This window comes from Centrocercus urophasianus, unplaced genomic scaffold (assembly GCF_019232065.1).
Source record: "Centrocercus urophasianus isolate 14NV4802_14NV808 unplaced genomic scaffold, USGS_Curo_1.0 seq_19, whole genome shotgun sequence".
NCBI lineage: Eukaryota > Metazoa > Chordata > Aves > Galliformes > Phasianidae > Centrocercus > Centrocercus urophasianus.
The window spans coordinates 11107877-11120152 of record NW_024884744.1 but is presented as its reverse complement, the minus strand read 5'-3'; the positions used below and the strand labels follow the sequence as shown (position 1 = coordinate 11120152).

The 12276-nt window shown below is 52.2% G+C and overlaps 1 protein-coding gene across 1 annotated transcript in view; it reads left to right on the top strand.

Annotated features, from left to right (window-relative positions):
- Positions 1-11660, top strand: part of XXYLT1 (xyloside xylosyltransferase 1) — a 35790-nt gene extending 24130 nt beyond the window's left edge. Inside the window, exon 4 of the mRNA XM_042821013.1 lies at positions 10503-11660. Coding sequence (XP_042676947.1) covers positions 10503-10899 — 397 coding nt within the window. The 3' untranslated portion in view covers positions 10900-11660. The remainder of the gene's footprint in view (positions 1-10502) is intronic.
- Positions 11661-12276: the final 616 nt, after the last annotated feature.

Sequence of the window (12276 nt, the reverse complement as noted above, 5' to 3'; positions counted from 1 at the left end):
TCCAGACAGCAAAACAGGATGGCACTGGAGTGTTTCCATTCAGTTGACTCATGCTGAAACAATGCCCGGGTGCTGTTTGTCTTGGACAAACGTGTTTCTGTGAGCAAAGAGATCTCCTGGCCCTCCTGCAATGCACGTGCTAGGATTTAGTTGTTGCAGAGGCAGTGCTTCAGCCTGCAAAGGGCTGAGTACCTGCCATTGTGCCCTGCTCCAAAGGAGTATAGCACATCGAGTGTGGTGGTGTGGTATTCTAGGCTCTTGTCTGCAAGCTCCTACTCCCTCTCGGGATGCAGACAAAACCTCTTCACAGCACTAACAGACATCTGCTCTTGTGCCTGCCTTGGCCAGGACTGGGACCTCATGCTTCAGTGAGGGAGGTTTTGATGGAAAGATTAAAATCTGCATCTGATGTTTGTCTAATCCAAAAGGCTTTCTGTGCAAGGAAGTGCTTCTGCACAGTCATAATCTTAATTTAAAATCCTGTTGTCCCCTGCAGCATTTCAGCTACTGAAGCATGCTGGCAGTGACCTGCTTACCAGACTGCAAAGGGCAGGTGAAGATGCTGTTCTTAAATATTTATGTTGTGCTGGGGCTTCAATGCCAGATTCTGAACAAATTTTGAAGCCCAGACTCTCTTGTGCTCTGGTGCTGGCAGCTCTGCTAAGGAACATGCAGGCAGATGTTGCATATGCATCCTGCCAGCAGGTTGTCAAATGGACAAGCTAGTCACTGTTCTCAGGACATGTACTGGATGTATTTGTGATCTGAAGAGCAGCCTGGCAGCACACCTGAGACTCCTGAGAAGGTGGTAGGGTCTGCAGGGTAGGGTAGGGCTTGTCTCCTTGAGCTGGTGCTGCAAATGCCCCAGTAGCCGAGATGCTGAGGCCCCCACTTGGCATAGCTTAGAAGGGAGTACTGGGTTCTGATGCCTCTTTAGAGGTCTCAGATCTTCCCAAGTCCAAGGGACTGGGGCTGGAGAGGTCACTGCTGTCTCCATTTCTCCTCCTTGGTGAAGTTATCACTGCTGGCCCTGGTAACAAAAAGACATTAAAGATGAAGGCATCTTGGAAATCAGCAGTGCTGGAAATTAAAGAAGTTCTTCTTGCAGGAAAGAATGTCTACATCAAAGGACACCTACTGACTACAAAGGACTGACACTTGAATCCTTTTATAGCTGCAAGGCCATTTGTCTTTGCTTCTGCCTAAAACCTGGGGAGAGCAAATAGGGTGTTTTTTCATAGGAGTCAAAGGGGTGAGAAGCGTTTTTTCTTTGTTTTTTCTTACTGTGGTCATGTGGGAGCTGCTGTAGCTGCGTTGTGTGCTCAGTCTCACAGGTGTTGGTTGTGCTCTTCTGCATGTGCTTGCACCTACCAGGGTCACAGACCATACTGCCCTTCCTGCAGCCCCTTCTGCTGCTGGAGAGAGGGGAAGCCTGTCACTGCTGCAAGCCAGGTGGGCTTACAGCCACACGAACAACCAGAAGGTAACCAGGGCTCAGCCAAAAGCCACAGGGGGTAAAATAGCCCTCAGACATCCATTACCTCGGAGCCTGTCACCTCTGGTGTTTAATGTTTACTGGAAGCTTAGTGACAGCTGGATTAAGTCAGTTTGTCAAATGTTTAGAGAAAAAGAATTAGCCTGGGCTGTGAGCAGTCTAATGCTGATCCTGCAGTCAAACTGGGCTGATAGATGTCTGTGCTGAGACAGTACATCCTGTACCCTCTCTCTGGATTTAAAAAGAAAAAGCAGAGTTGACAGCTGCCAGCAAGGTGGAGCTGCTGAATTCCCTACGTGTCAATTAGAGTGGTGGTGGTGTTTGTGATATTTAGGGCTTCACAGCTGCATGAAAACAGTCACCAAGTAAAGCCAGAGAGGGGTTGTAGCAGAGTGCAGGAGTGTTGCTTGGGATCAAGCCTTCTGAGTAAGGAAATAATCATCTCCAGAGGGCAGCTCCTTCTGCCTGGCTCCATGGGCCCCTCATACAGGCAGGCTGCCCCAAACTGGAGGCTTTGCCCTTTTCCAGATGCTTTTCCCCTGGGGAGTGGAGAGCTCTGCCTTTCTCAGTCCTGTTGGAGATGGCAGCAGTTTGCCTTTCTGTGTTCTGCCAGGCACAGTGACGCCTGTGCTGCCAGCAGCTCAGCTGGGAGGCAGAGCCAAGAACCCGCTGCACTTTGGGTTGTAAAGCATTTAGAGGATTGAACTATCTGTAGCAAGTGCTGCTGCTTGATGGAGGAAACGATTCTAGGAATTCTTTGGCAATTACTACCAAGAAAAAGCCAAAATTACAGAACAGGCAGAACCTGTAAGGAATTGGCAGCAGAATTGATTTAAGGAATTCAGCATTACTTTCTGATATCTGAAATCCAAGAAGGCAGAGGTTTTCATTGCGTACATCTGTGGACATCATGAATATGTAGCACCCGTTTCACTTACTCCCACTGCCAACTGAGCTTGCAATGTCACTTATAAACAGTGAATAAATTTGGCAAGATCTAACAACCACAAATGTGCATCGATTAGCATGAGTGCTATTAATAATATTAGCACTATTATAGTCTCTTTTGAGATACTGGATGTTACAGACCTTTTTTTTTTTCAACAATCACAATACTTGTGTGTGTGGGTAAGGCAGCTGGGATTCTCCAAGGCTGGGGCTTCTCATTCTTCCCTGGCTGAGACTTTTGTTGTGGTTTTGCTGTAGAATTTTCTGTTGGTCATCACACACAAGACCGGAGTGTCAGGTGAGCACATATTGCTTACTTTTCCTGTACTTGTCTTCAGCTCCTGAGTTTCTCAGTTTCTGCTCCTGAATGTCTCAGGTTCAGAGTTTAGAGGTAAGTATCACACCACTGGCATCTGTCCCTTCCCACGGAAGCGCCCACCTGCAGGAGCACTCGGCTGAGCAGGGATCAGGAAGGGCAAGGAAGAGCCACCCACCATCATGGTCTGCAGTGATTGCTTGTACTCCCTTAGCCAGGGTGGGAGCAGCTTGCTCCTTCTGGGGACAAAGTCTCCTGCTGCAGGAGCTTCCTGCACTTGCCATCGGACCTTCAAAAATGGTCTCAGACTTTCTCGGAGTGTCCCTGCAGCTCCACACTCCTTCAGCCTTCCAGCTCTTCTTTTTAGGTGCAGCAGCTGCCACCATCCAGCAGAGAGACATCCCCATGCTGCCCGTTTCTTCCATGGGCATCTGTTGGTGCCAGGTGGTATGAATGGGGTTTTTGGGTGCAGCTCAGTCCTGTGCTGAGTATTTGGAAGGGAGCAGGGCACTGTTTGGAGCTCCAAGGTGATTGGCTGAGGGCAGCTCTGTTATTTGCTGCAAGCACAGGCATTTCTTTCCATAGTGGAGTGTAGCAGAGCAGGTTTGCATGGTACAGATATCTGTGACTCTGTGCACCCCAAGAGAGGCTTTGCAGGGAGCAGGGCCGTGATACCTGCAGGGTCTCAGCAGATGGTGAAGCAGATGTGGCTGTTCTGGCTGCCAGGGCCTGGTGCCAGGTGGCATCTACAAGCTCCTAACCGGTGCTTGGTGGAGAAGGAATTTCCAAGGAACTGAAGCTCTTTGATAGAGGAACAAACAAACAAAAAGCAGGAAATTGAGAGGCTCTGCTGTATAGCTGAGATGTTTCTGGAATGGTGCATGGGGCCAGCTCCAGGCAGTCTGCTTGGCAGTGTCCTCTCAAGGGTTCCTCTGTGCCCGCTGCTCCCCGGGGCTCAGAGGCAGCCCCTCTCCATGTAGGCAGGCTGCAGTGGGCTGTTTCTGGTCAGCAGTCCTCCAAGCAGGGCAGCATGTGCTTCACATGTTGGTAGCAAAAAGCATTGCACTTGCCTCTGTTAATCACCAAATAATGACCCATGTTTGCAAGTTGTTACTAATCAGCCGTTTAAGCAAGGCCATTTTCAGACTGCTGAGTCCATGCGGGAATGTAATCACCCAGCATTGATTTCCTGCTCCAAGTACAGCCTTGCAAACGCTCGGCATGCTGACTGCATTCTGATAGAGGCCACTGCTGTACAGACATCATTTGTGTGCTACATGAGAGATTTATCAGGAAATTACTGGAGTCTCATTGAGGGACTTAGTCCTTCATTTTGTCAGTGTTTCCAGGTGATGGAGAGGCCTGGATTGGACGGAGGGCTGGGAGAACCCAGGCAGTACCCCAAGTGCTGGACCCTGTGGCACATCCCTGCATGAGCTGTGTTGCATGGCAGTGAAGCTGGGATTTCCTTGTTACACAAGCTGCTCAGCTTTAGCTAAGGCGCTCTGCACCAGGCTGGTACTGAACCTGTCTCCTCAGCTCCTTAAAGGGTTTAGCATTTGCACATGGGAAATCAGCAATTAGCAACAAAGGGCACTTTGTTACAAAATCTTCTCCAGCAGGACTGCTTGTGCTGGCGATGCCCCAAAGGGAAGGGGAACATCCTTTGGTGCAGGAGGGGCTGTGGGGCTTCTCTATGCAGCAGAGAGCAGGAGGAGGTCACAGAGAGGCTTCTTGGCCACATTTGCTTCTTGTGGAGGATGATATGGGAAAGCTGCCTCTGATTGGCAGTAGGGACAGCAGCACCACCAACCAGAAGGGAGATGGCAATTCTGTGCAGAAGTGGTGATGAGTTAAAGGCACGTCTGTCTGCTCAGGAACAAATAGTGCTCAAAGGGCTGGCTCTACTCAAACAGCATTGCCATTTATACATGGTGTCACCCAGTTTGCAGCTGAAATGGCAAAAACTGGGCTCCTTTAGGAAGGCTTGACCTCTTACTCTTGCAGTGTTTTGCACAGTTAGAAGTAGCAAGATTTCACACTTGTTTTTTCAGCTGGTTTGGCAGAGTTGCAGCTCCATGAGCATCTCCCTTGAGTACAGTCAGACACTGTCTGTGGGCAGTGTGAGCCAGGGAAGAGCCTTCCCACAGCATGGTGCAGAGCCCCTGGGGCAGGGTCTGTTCCGGTGCCCCATGGCTTTGGTGAGCTTGCACCAGCTCTGCTGCTACCTTGGGGACAGAAACTGGGCCCTGTCTTGCAGCACAGCATGCTGTGGGTGGCTGCTGCAGCCATGCTTGATGCAGATGAAACCTCACGTTTGGTCAGGAGGCTTTTAGTCACTTCACAGCATTCCCATAACCGAAGAAGCCAGTGCCTCGGGCCCCCAGGCTGGGCCATGGCAGTGTCTACTTCTTTGTGACCTTGTTTTGGAGGCTGCCTTGTCAGGGCTGGTGGCAGGGGAGGCTGTCTGCACAGGGGGCTGGGCTGCAGGAGCATGTGCTGGGCCAGCAGGGGAAGTCCTGGTGGAAGTGTTTTTTATCTGAGCCCCGTGTTTGAATGCTTGGAAGTGCTGCTCTCCAGATGTTTCCTAGCACATGCAGGCTCTGTTTATAAAAAGCGCCTCAAAGCACAGCCCCTCCGTGCAGCCCAGGGCATCGGGCTGCAGATGGACGCTGGCGGCCACAGCCCCGCACTGTGTCTGTGTCAGGGGCACAGGGTCATGTTTGGAAGGATTTTTCTGAAGGGGCCACAGTCAGCCCAGTGGTTAACAAAAGCCTGAAATGCCTTCTCTTCCTTTTTCCTCCCCTCCACCAGGAAGCTGCTTCCTGCTGCTTTTCATCCCCATGGTGGCTGGGGTCTCTGGGCTGCCTTCCTGCCTTAGCAGGGGGCACGAGCAACAAACGGCCAAGGCCGGCAGTGCTGCAGCTGGGTGGGCACATGGAGCTCCAGCACCAGCACCGTGGGTAGCTTTGTGCTCACTGATGGCCACAACTCTGCTTTGGCCTTGTGCTGGATTGGGGTCTTCCCACAGAGCAGCCCTGTGAGTCCCATCCCTCATGCACCATCCGTCCTGCTGCAGTGCCAGCCCTGCCCTGCGCAGGCACCATCCCGCCACATGGGCCTCATGATGTGCTACCAGCTGCCTTTCCTGTGTGTCAGGGGAACTGTGTGTTTTACACAGCTTGTCCTGTTGTTGCAGAGCACCTGCTAATGCGTTTTTTTTCCAGAAGTTTCCATGTGTGTTTTCCCCATTGAAAAGCACCTGCAGACTCATTTCCCACAGGGAACGTTATGCAGAGTACAGCCCAAGGAAAATCACAGGTGCCAGCAGGGGACAGGTTGTAGCAGCCAGCAGTGCCCGCAGGGGACAGCAGAAGCAGCCCCTTTCTCACAGGGGTTCTTTGCACAGAACAGGTGCTGCCCGAGCCCTGTGCCCACAGGAACGTCCTGGCCTGTGCCCAGGCTGCTGCCCCTCTGTGGGAGCTGGGGATGGATGTGGCAGTCTGAGGCCTGGTTCCTTAAGGGAAAGTTATGATCTCACGATCCACTTCCAGGTGGGTGGAGGCATTTTTCAACCTTGTTCTTCTCTACCCCGGTCCCTGGAGAAGACAACGGAAAGCCATCCTTGGAAGGACAAAAGCTGAGTGAATTCAGGCTGAAGGAATGCTGACAGCAGCCCTGACGGAACACCTTTCTCTCCCTTGGCCCCAGTAAAGGGAAGGACAGCATGGTGCTGCAGGCAGTGTCTGTCAGTGCCGTGCTGTGCTCCTCGCATCCTGCATCCCTGCTTCCCAGGGGCCCCGTGCTCCCCATCGCATCATGCCGTGCTGCCTGCGTGCTGGGAGGCAGAGCACAGCTTTTGTGTCAGCCTGGCTGAGGCCTGGAGGAAGCACTGGAACAATTGCTGCTTGTTTGTCCGTCTCCTCTCCCCGCGTTGTTACCTGGATTAGCCATCACGGGGTAATCCACTGGGGAATGGTATTGCTCAAAACTTGAGTCATTTGATACAGATCTGTTCATGCTCTGGGCTGGGAAGCTGCAGTTTGCAGCAGGGTGGTGCTAGGGGCCACAGCTCTCTCCTTTTCCCTATTACAGCCAACAACTTGCAGAGGGTGTAATTTTGTCCCTTTGCTGGCAGCCTGGCAACAGCTTGGACAGTGTGTGTTTTTGGAATTGAGAACGCACAGCAAATGATCTGTTCCAGTGCTCTGGAGCTGGAAAGGCACCTCCTTCTCGGGCTCTGCACAGCACTCTGCCAGTCACTTTCATCGTGTTTTGGGGCTGACAGTTACTTTCAGGGAATTACTGAGGGTAAGGAGAGAGAGCAGAATATGCAGAGATGAGCTTGAGCCAAGCTCTGCTCAGAGCCTGGGACTGCACTCAAGTCCTCTGTACAGCACTCCAGCCTGGATCTGAGCAGCTCATGAGTGCAAGGCTGGGTCTTGCTTCTGCACATTGAAACTCCCTCTAATGCTACATCTAGAGATCTTGCTTCCTTTTTCCAGGAGTGCCCACAAGTCATCTTTGCAGGACATAGCTGCCCTCTGCACTGGCAGAACCCCTCTCTCCCCTTCAGATCTGGATGCTGCCTGCGCTCTCCCAGTGAAGCAGTGAGCCCACAGCAAGTGCTCTGCTCCCTCTCCCCAGGAGGCCTAGAGACAGCTGTTCAAAGCTGAGCCTTCCTTCCAGGGGAAATTGGCACTTTCAAAAACCCATTCCATCGTGAATCAGATGAAAGGGAATGGTAGAAACACCCTGAATGAAATGAGAAATTTCAGAGTTCTGAATCTGAAGCATCTGAATGGAGGATGGTAAGGAAGAAATGGCATGTTACAGCTCTGGTTCTCCTGCCTTTATTTCTCAGGAAGTTAAAACTGTGTACACAGACATCATTAATAGAACTTTCCACCAGGATCACTCACCTGTGCACTGCTGCTTTCCAGCCCCCATGGTGACACCTGATCAGGGCTCCAGACCCTGGGCACCCAAGGAGAGGCCAGAGGAGGTTTGCTTGTTTGCTCTCTGCACAGCCCTGGGATTCCTGGAGCGTTAGAGCTGAGCACAGCTCAGTACAAGAAAAGTTTTGATTTAAATTTTTTCCAGTGCAGGAGTACCCAGCAGGGCTCTTCAGGTGTCCCAGAAGCTGATTTCCTTGCATCTTCTTACAGCTGAATTAGTTCCGCTTCCAAGCTTGGAAGCATATCAAACCTCTGGGTACTAAATCCAACCACATACCATCAAATTCTTGTTTTCTGTGTAGGTGTATGGAGGCTTTGGTCAGTGCCTGGCAAATTCAGAGAGGTATCAGACATGCTTGATGTATTCTTTGTATTCTCAGCAGTGTTTCTCCCTGACAGCTTCATAGCGAGGTGGTGTAGCTTTAGAGCCAGAGTGAGAGAAGAGCTCTCTGCCTGGCTTTCAACAGAGGATGCTGCTCAGGGACAGCAGACCTTCTGAATGGCAGTGATTTGTGGGGCAGATACAACTCCAGCAGAAGCTGCTTGGGTAACAGCATGGGATGGATTCAATTCCTGCAAGTGGGAACAGCTTGTATATGGTGGGGTGTGCTCACTGCCCTGGGGCTGTGGAAGGAGCCAAAGACGTATTTGTGCTGCTTACTGAGGTAGTCTGATTTTTTCCCAATTGAATCACTCTCTTAGATTAATTCTGTGTGTTCCTAAACTCGCAGCACTCTGTTCTCTGTGGCAGCTGGAAATTAGCTAGTGGAGATCATGCCTGCCAGAGCTACTGCATCTGAGCTTCCCAGGGCTGCAGAAGCTGAAGGCAGTGCTTATTGAGCTAACGAAATGTTGCCGTTGAGCATCTCGTTTTGAAGAAGAAATATTTCTACTGCAAACTTTATTGCACGGCCCCAAACCCAGGCCCAGTTTTGATCCAGAGTTTCCCTATAATCAAATAACAACAGTGATGCCATGGCTCCACTACCTGCAGTTGGTGTTACACTGTTACAGAGCGGAGGCTGACCGCCTTGCTGCCGTGTGCTGCTCTGCCAGCAGCGAGGCTGGGCAGCTGAGCGGCGTTTGGTGTCCCAGAGCCGTGCTGCCTGCCCGGCAGCGGTCCCAACAATCCCGGTCCCCTGTGGTCCCTGGGCTCCCTGACCCTTCTGGCCCAGCTGTTGCCCTCCAAAGCACAGCGCTGCCAGGTGGATGCAGCTTGTCCCCAGCCACCGCTCAGCATGGTGATACTGGCACATGGTCTGGACCGAGCTCACCATCCTCACACCACTGCAGCTGGGTTTGCTCCACGTTTGTCCTGAGAGGAGCCTTTGATTGAGCGGAGCCCGCGCTATCGCCGCTCGCAAAGCCCTGCATTGTATGTGGTGCAAACAATGTCCCTGCAGGAAGCCGGGCAGTCGGGCTGGGCCGTTCATGGGGCTGCGCTCTGCCGCCTTCAAAGCGTGCTGCTGGGAAGGACGAGGCTGCTGGCCGCTTTGGGATGCTGCTTTGAAGGTCTCCATGGGAACGGTGTTAGCTTGGGCCTCCAAGACCATTTTTTGGCAGGAACAAGAAGGCGCTGAGCTCGTTCCGCAGGGAGCTCTCGTCCTGCGGTTCCTTCCTGGAGCTGGAAGGATGCTTTAATGGCTCCTTGCCATGTGAAGCGGTAGGGAGCGGTTCCTGCACTGCACACGGAGCTCATGTGGAGGGGCTGCGGCTGATGCTGTGGCAAGACAGTGAGTGCCAGAGCAAGGCGAGGCCTTCCCCTTCCTCACCTCCCTGTGCAGCAACAGTCCCAGCCTGCTCAGCCACTGTTGATGGGTGACAGAGATAAGGACGACTGTCTCCAGGTGTCTGAACCTCAATATATAAGACCAGATAATGTGGAAAATGCGCACTGTATGCATACTTAAGAGACACCAAAAACCCCTGGCTCAGTGTCAGGTTTAACCCTGTTCCTGACGTTTCCCATCTGCTGATCTTGCTAGTGAGCAACGCAAAGGGACCGGCTCTGCTGTGACATTTGTGAAGCCACATGGATGTCCTCAGGCAGGGCGTGGGGCTGCAGTCACACTCCACCAACCAGAGCATTGCCAGGTTGTTGGGCAGCAGGGCTACGAGGAGAGCATGGCTGCAGGTGCTGTAGGTGAGGTGAGAGCAGCTCTCCTGACACCGTTGGCTTCTTTTTGTTGTACTCTGCCCACTTTTGTTCAGTATTTTTACCAGGGCTCTGGAGAGAAACAAAAAGTGCTGATAAGATTTGCAGCTTGCACATCAGTGCCTGAGACTGTCCTGCAGACAGAGCTGACCTACTTTGTGCAGCTCGCTCGAACACCTGGTGTTGCAGCAGAATGCCAGGACCAGGGATCACCTCCCTTGCCATGCATTTGCAGTGTGCATCCCAGAGGGCTGTGGCCCAGGAGGGGCTGTGAAAACTGGTGCTGAGTAGCAGTGGAGCATATGTGGTCATTTGACCTAAGAAAGAAGGATGTGATTTCCTCTCCATGCACAGCCATGTGAGCAGCCACACCATCCCGTGTCCCGAGTTCACTCAGCATAGGATGCTGATGCACACAAAAGAGGCTTTAGGAGAGAGCAGGAAGAACAATTTGAGGTCTGGACAATATCTCATGCAGGAAGGCAGAGAGCAGCAGCCACAAGGGACCACGCTGGGCGGGGGGGGCTCATTTCCAGCCTGCCCAGACTTTTGGTGGTGGCTGCTCTTCAGCTGTGCTCACTGACTCCGCTCTAATGACCTCCCTACTAATGACCTCCCCTCTGTCCCCAGGCACACGTTCTGGCAGTACCGCCGCGAGAACCCCCAGACCAGGGTGGGGGAGCCCCCTCCTGACGGGCTGCCTGGCTTCAACAGCGGTGTGCTGCTCCTCAACCTGGAAGCCATGAGGCGCTCCAAGCTCTACAACCAGCTGCTGGAACCTGGCATGGTGCAGAAGCTCACAGAGAAGTACCACTTCAAGGGTCACCTTGGGGACCAGGATTTCTTCACCATGGTGGGGATGGAGCATCCAGAACTGTTCCACGTGCTCGACTGCACATGGAACCGTCAGCTTTGCACGTGGTGGAAGGACCACGGGTACAGCGATGTGTTTGATCAGTACTTTCGGTGCGACGGTGAGGTCAAAATTTACCACGGGAACTGCAACACCCCTATCCCTGAGGACTAGGGCACCCCTTCCTCCAGGAGCAGCTGTGACTGCAGGGTCCCTGTACGGCTGCACAGGCTGCAGTGGCCGCACCAGCGGTACCTCCTGAAGCATGGCCAGCCCAGTCTGTTATGTTCCAGGGATATCCCTGATCCCTGGCAATCCCCGAAGCGTTCAGTTTCCCACTGCCTGTAGTCCCACCCGTCCAGAAGAAGGTACAGTCCAGTAGCTGGCACAGGACATACAAGATGTCTGGGCTTGGCTCCGTGGCTCAGCCTGGGGCAAGTGCACGGTGCCCCTCTGCTGCAGCCCCAGGGCACAGGGACAGCTGGCAGGCCTTTGGGTGACCTTGCTTTGGCACCTTGCAGGGAGTGCTGGCTCCATGGGTGCTGTGCAGCACTATGTTGTTAGCCAGATTTCAGAGCCAGGCAGTTGGGTTTTGTTTAGACATTCCTTGGTGGCCCATTTCTGCAACTTACGCAGAGCATAAGTCTGCTCTGTCTAGAGAGGAGACACTGTCCTCAGGTCATCTTTCTTTTCAGCATTCCAGAAAGGCAAGAAAGCTTTAACGACTGAAAAGCTGCTTTAAATTTGTGTTACTTATGAACAAAAATTGAATGCCATATGAACTTTAAAGCCTTTCACTTGTTCTTCTTAGCAATAAAAGCTTTACTGCCGTATCTTGTCTTAAAAGCATTCAGCAGGCGTGTACAAATTGGTTCATTTTTCTAGCTTTGCCTTTAACCTTTTGTACTGTAATAAAGCTGCAAACATAAAACACACTTTGCTGTTTTTCTGTGGCACAACTGAAGTCCTGTGCCATGGGAGGTTTTGTGTTCTTTTTATCATGATTAATAAGTAGCTGATATGTATCTGTTGGGCAGATGAAAATGGTGCCCTGTGCAGCTTATCACCGTGCTTAATCACCAGTCTGTTCTGAGTGAGTGGTGCAATAAATTGTACCCTGCTCGGGCTCTGTGCTTATCCCAGCATGCGTGTGTGAGAGTGGCGGTTGCCAGCAGGGATGGTGGTGTCAGTGTGACACTGTTTCAGCCAGGTGTTTGAGAAAGCTCTTTCCAGGCTGAAACCCACTGGTCCTGGGTCTGTGTGCCCAAGGAATGGTCACTGAGCTGCCATGTGCGTGTGTGTGACGTTTATGTGTGGAAGAGAGGGACAGGGCCGTAGTTACAGCTGAACCTACTAATGGCACGTGCAGCGGGGTTTGGGGGATCCTGGCTTCCTCCACCTGTGCTGTGAATGAACAGGTATTTTTGTTTGACGAGGGAGAGTTTCTCTTCCCTGTGATGAGGGCAGCAGGCTGAGCTGGGCTGCATCCCTAACCCCGTGCCCTGGTTTGGTGGAAATGCCACCAGGTTCCTGTTGCATTCTGCGGAGCTC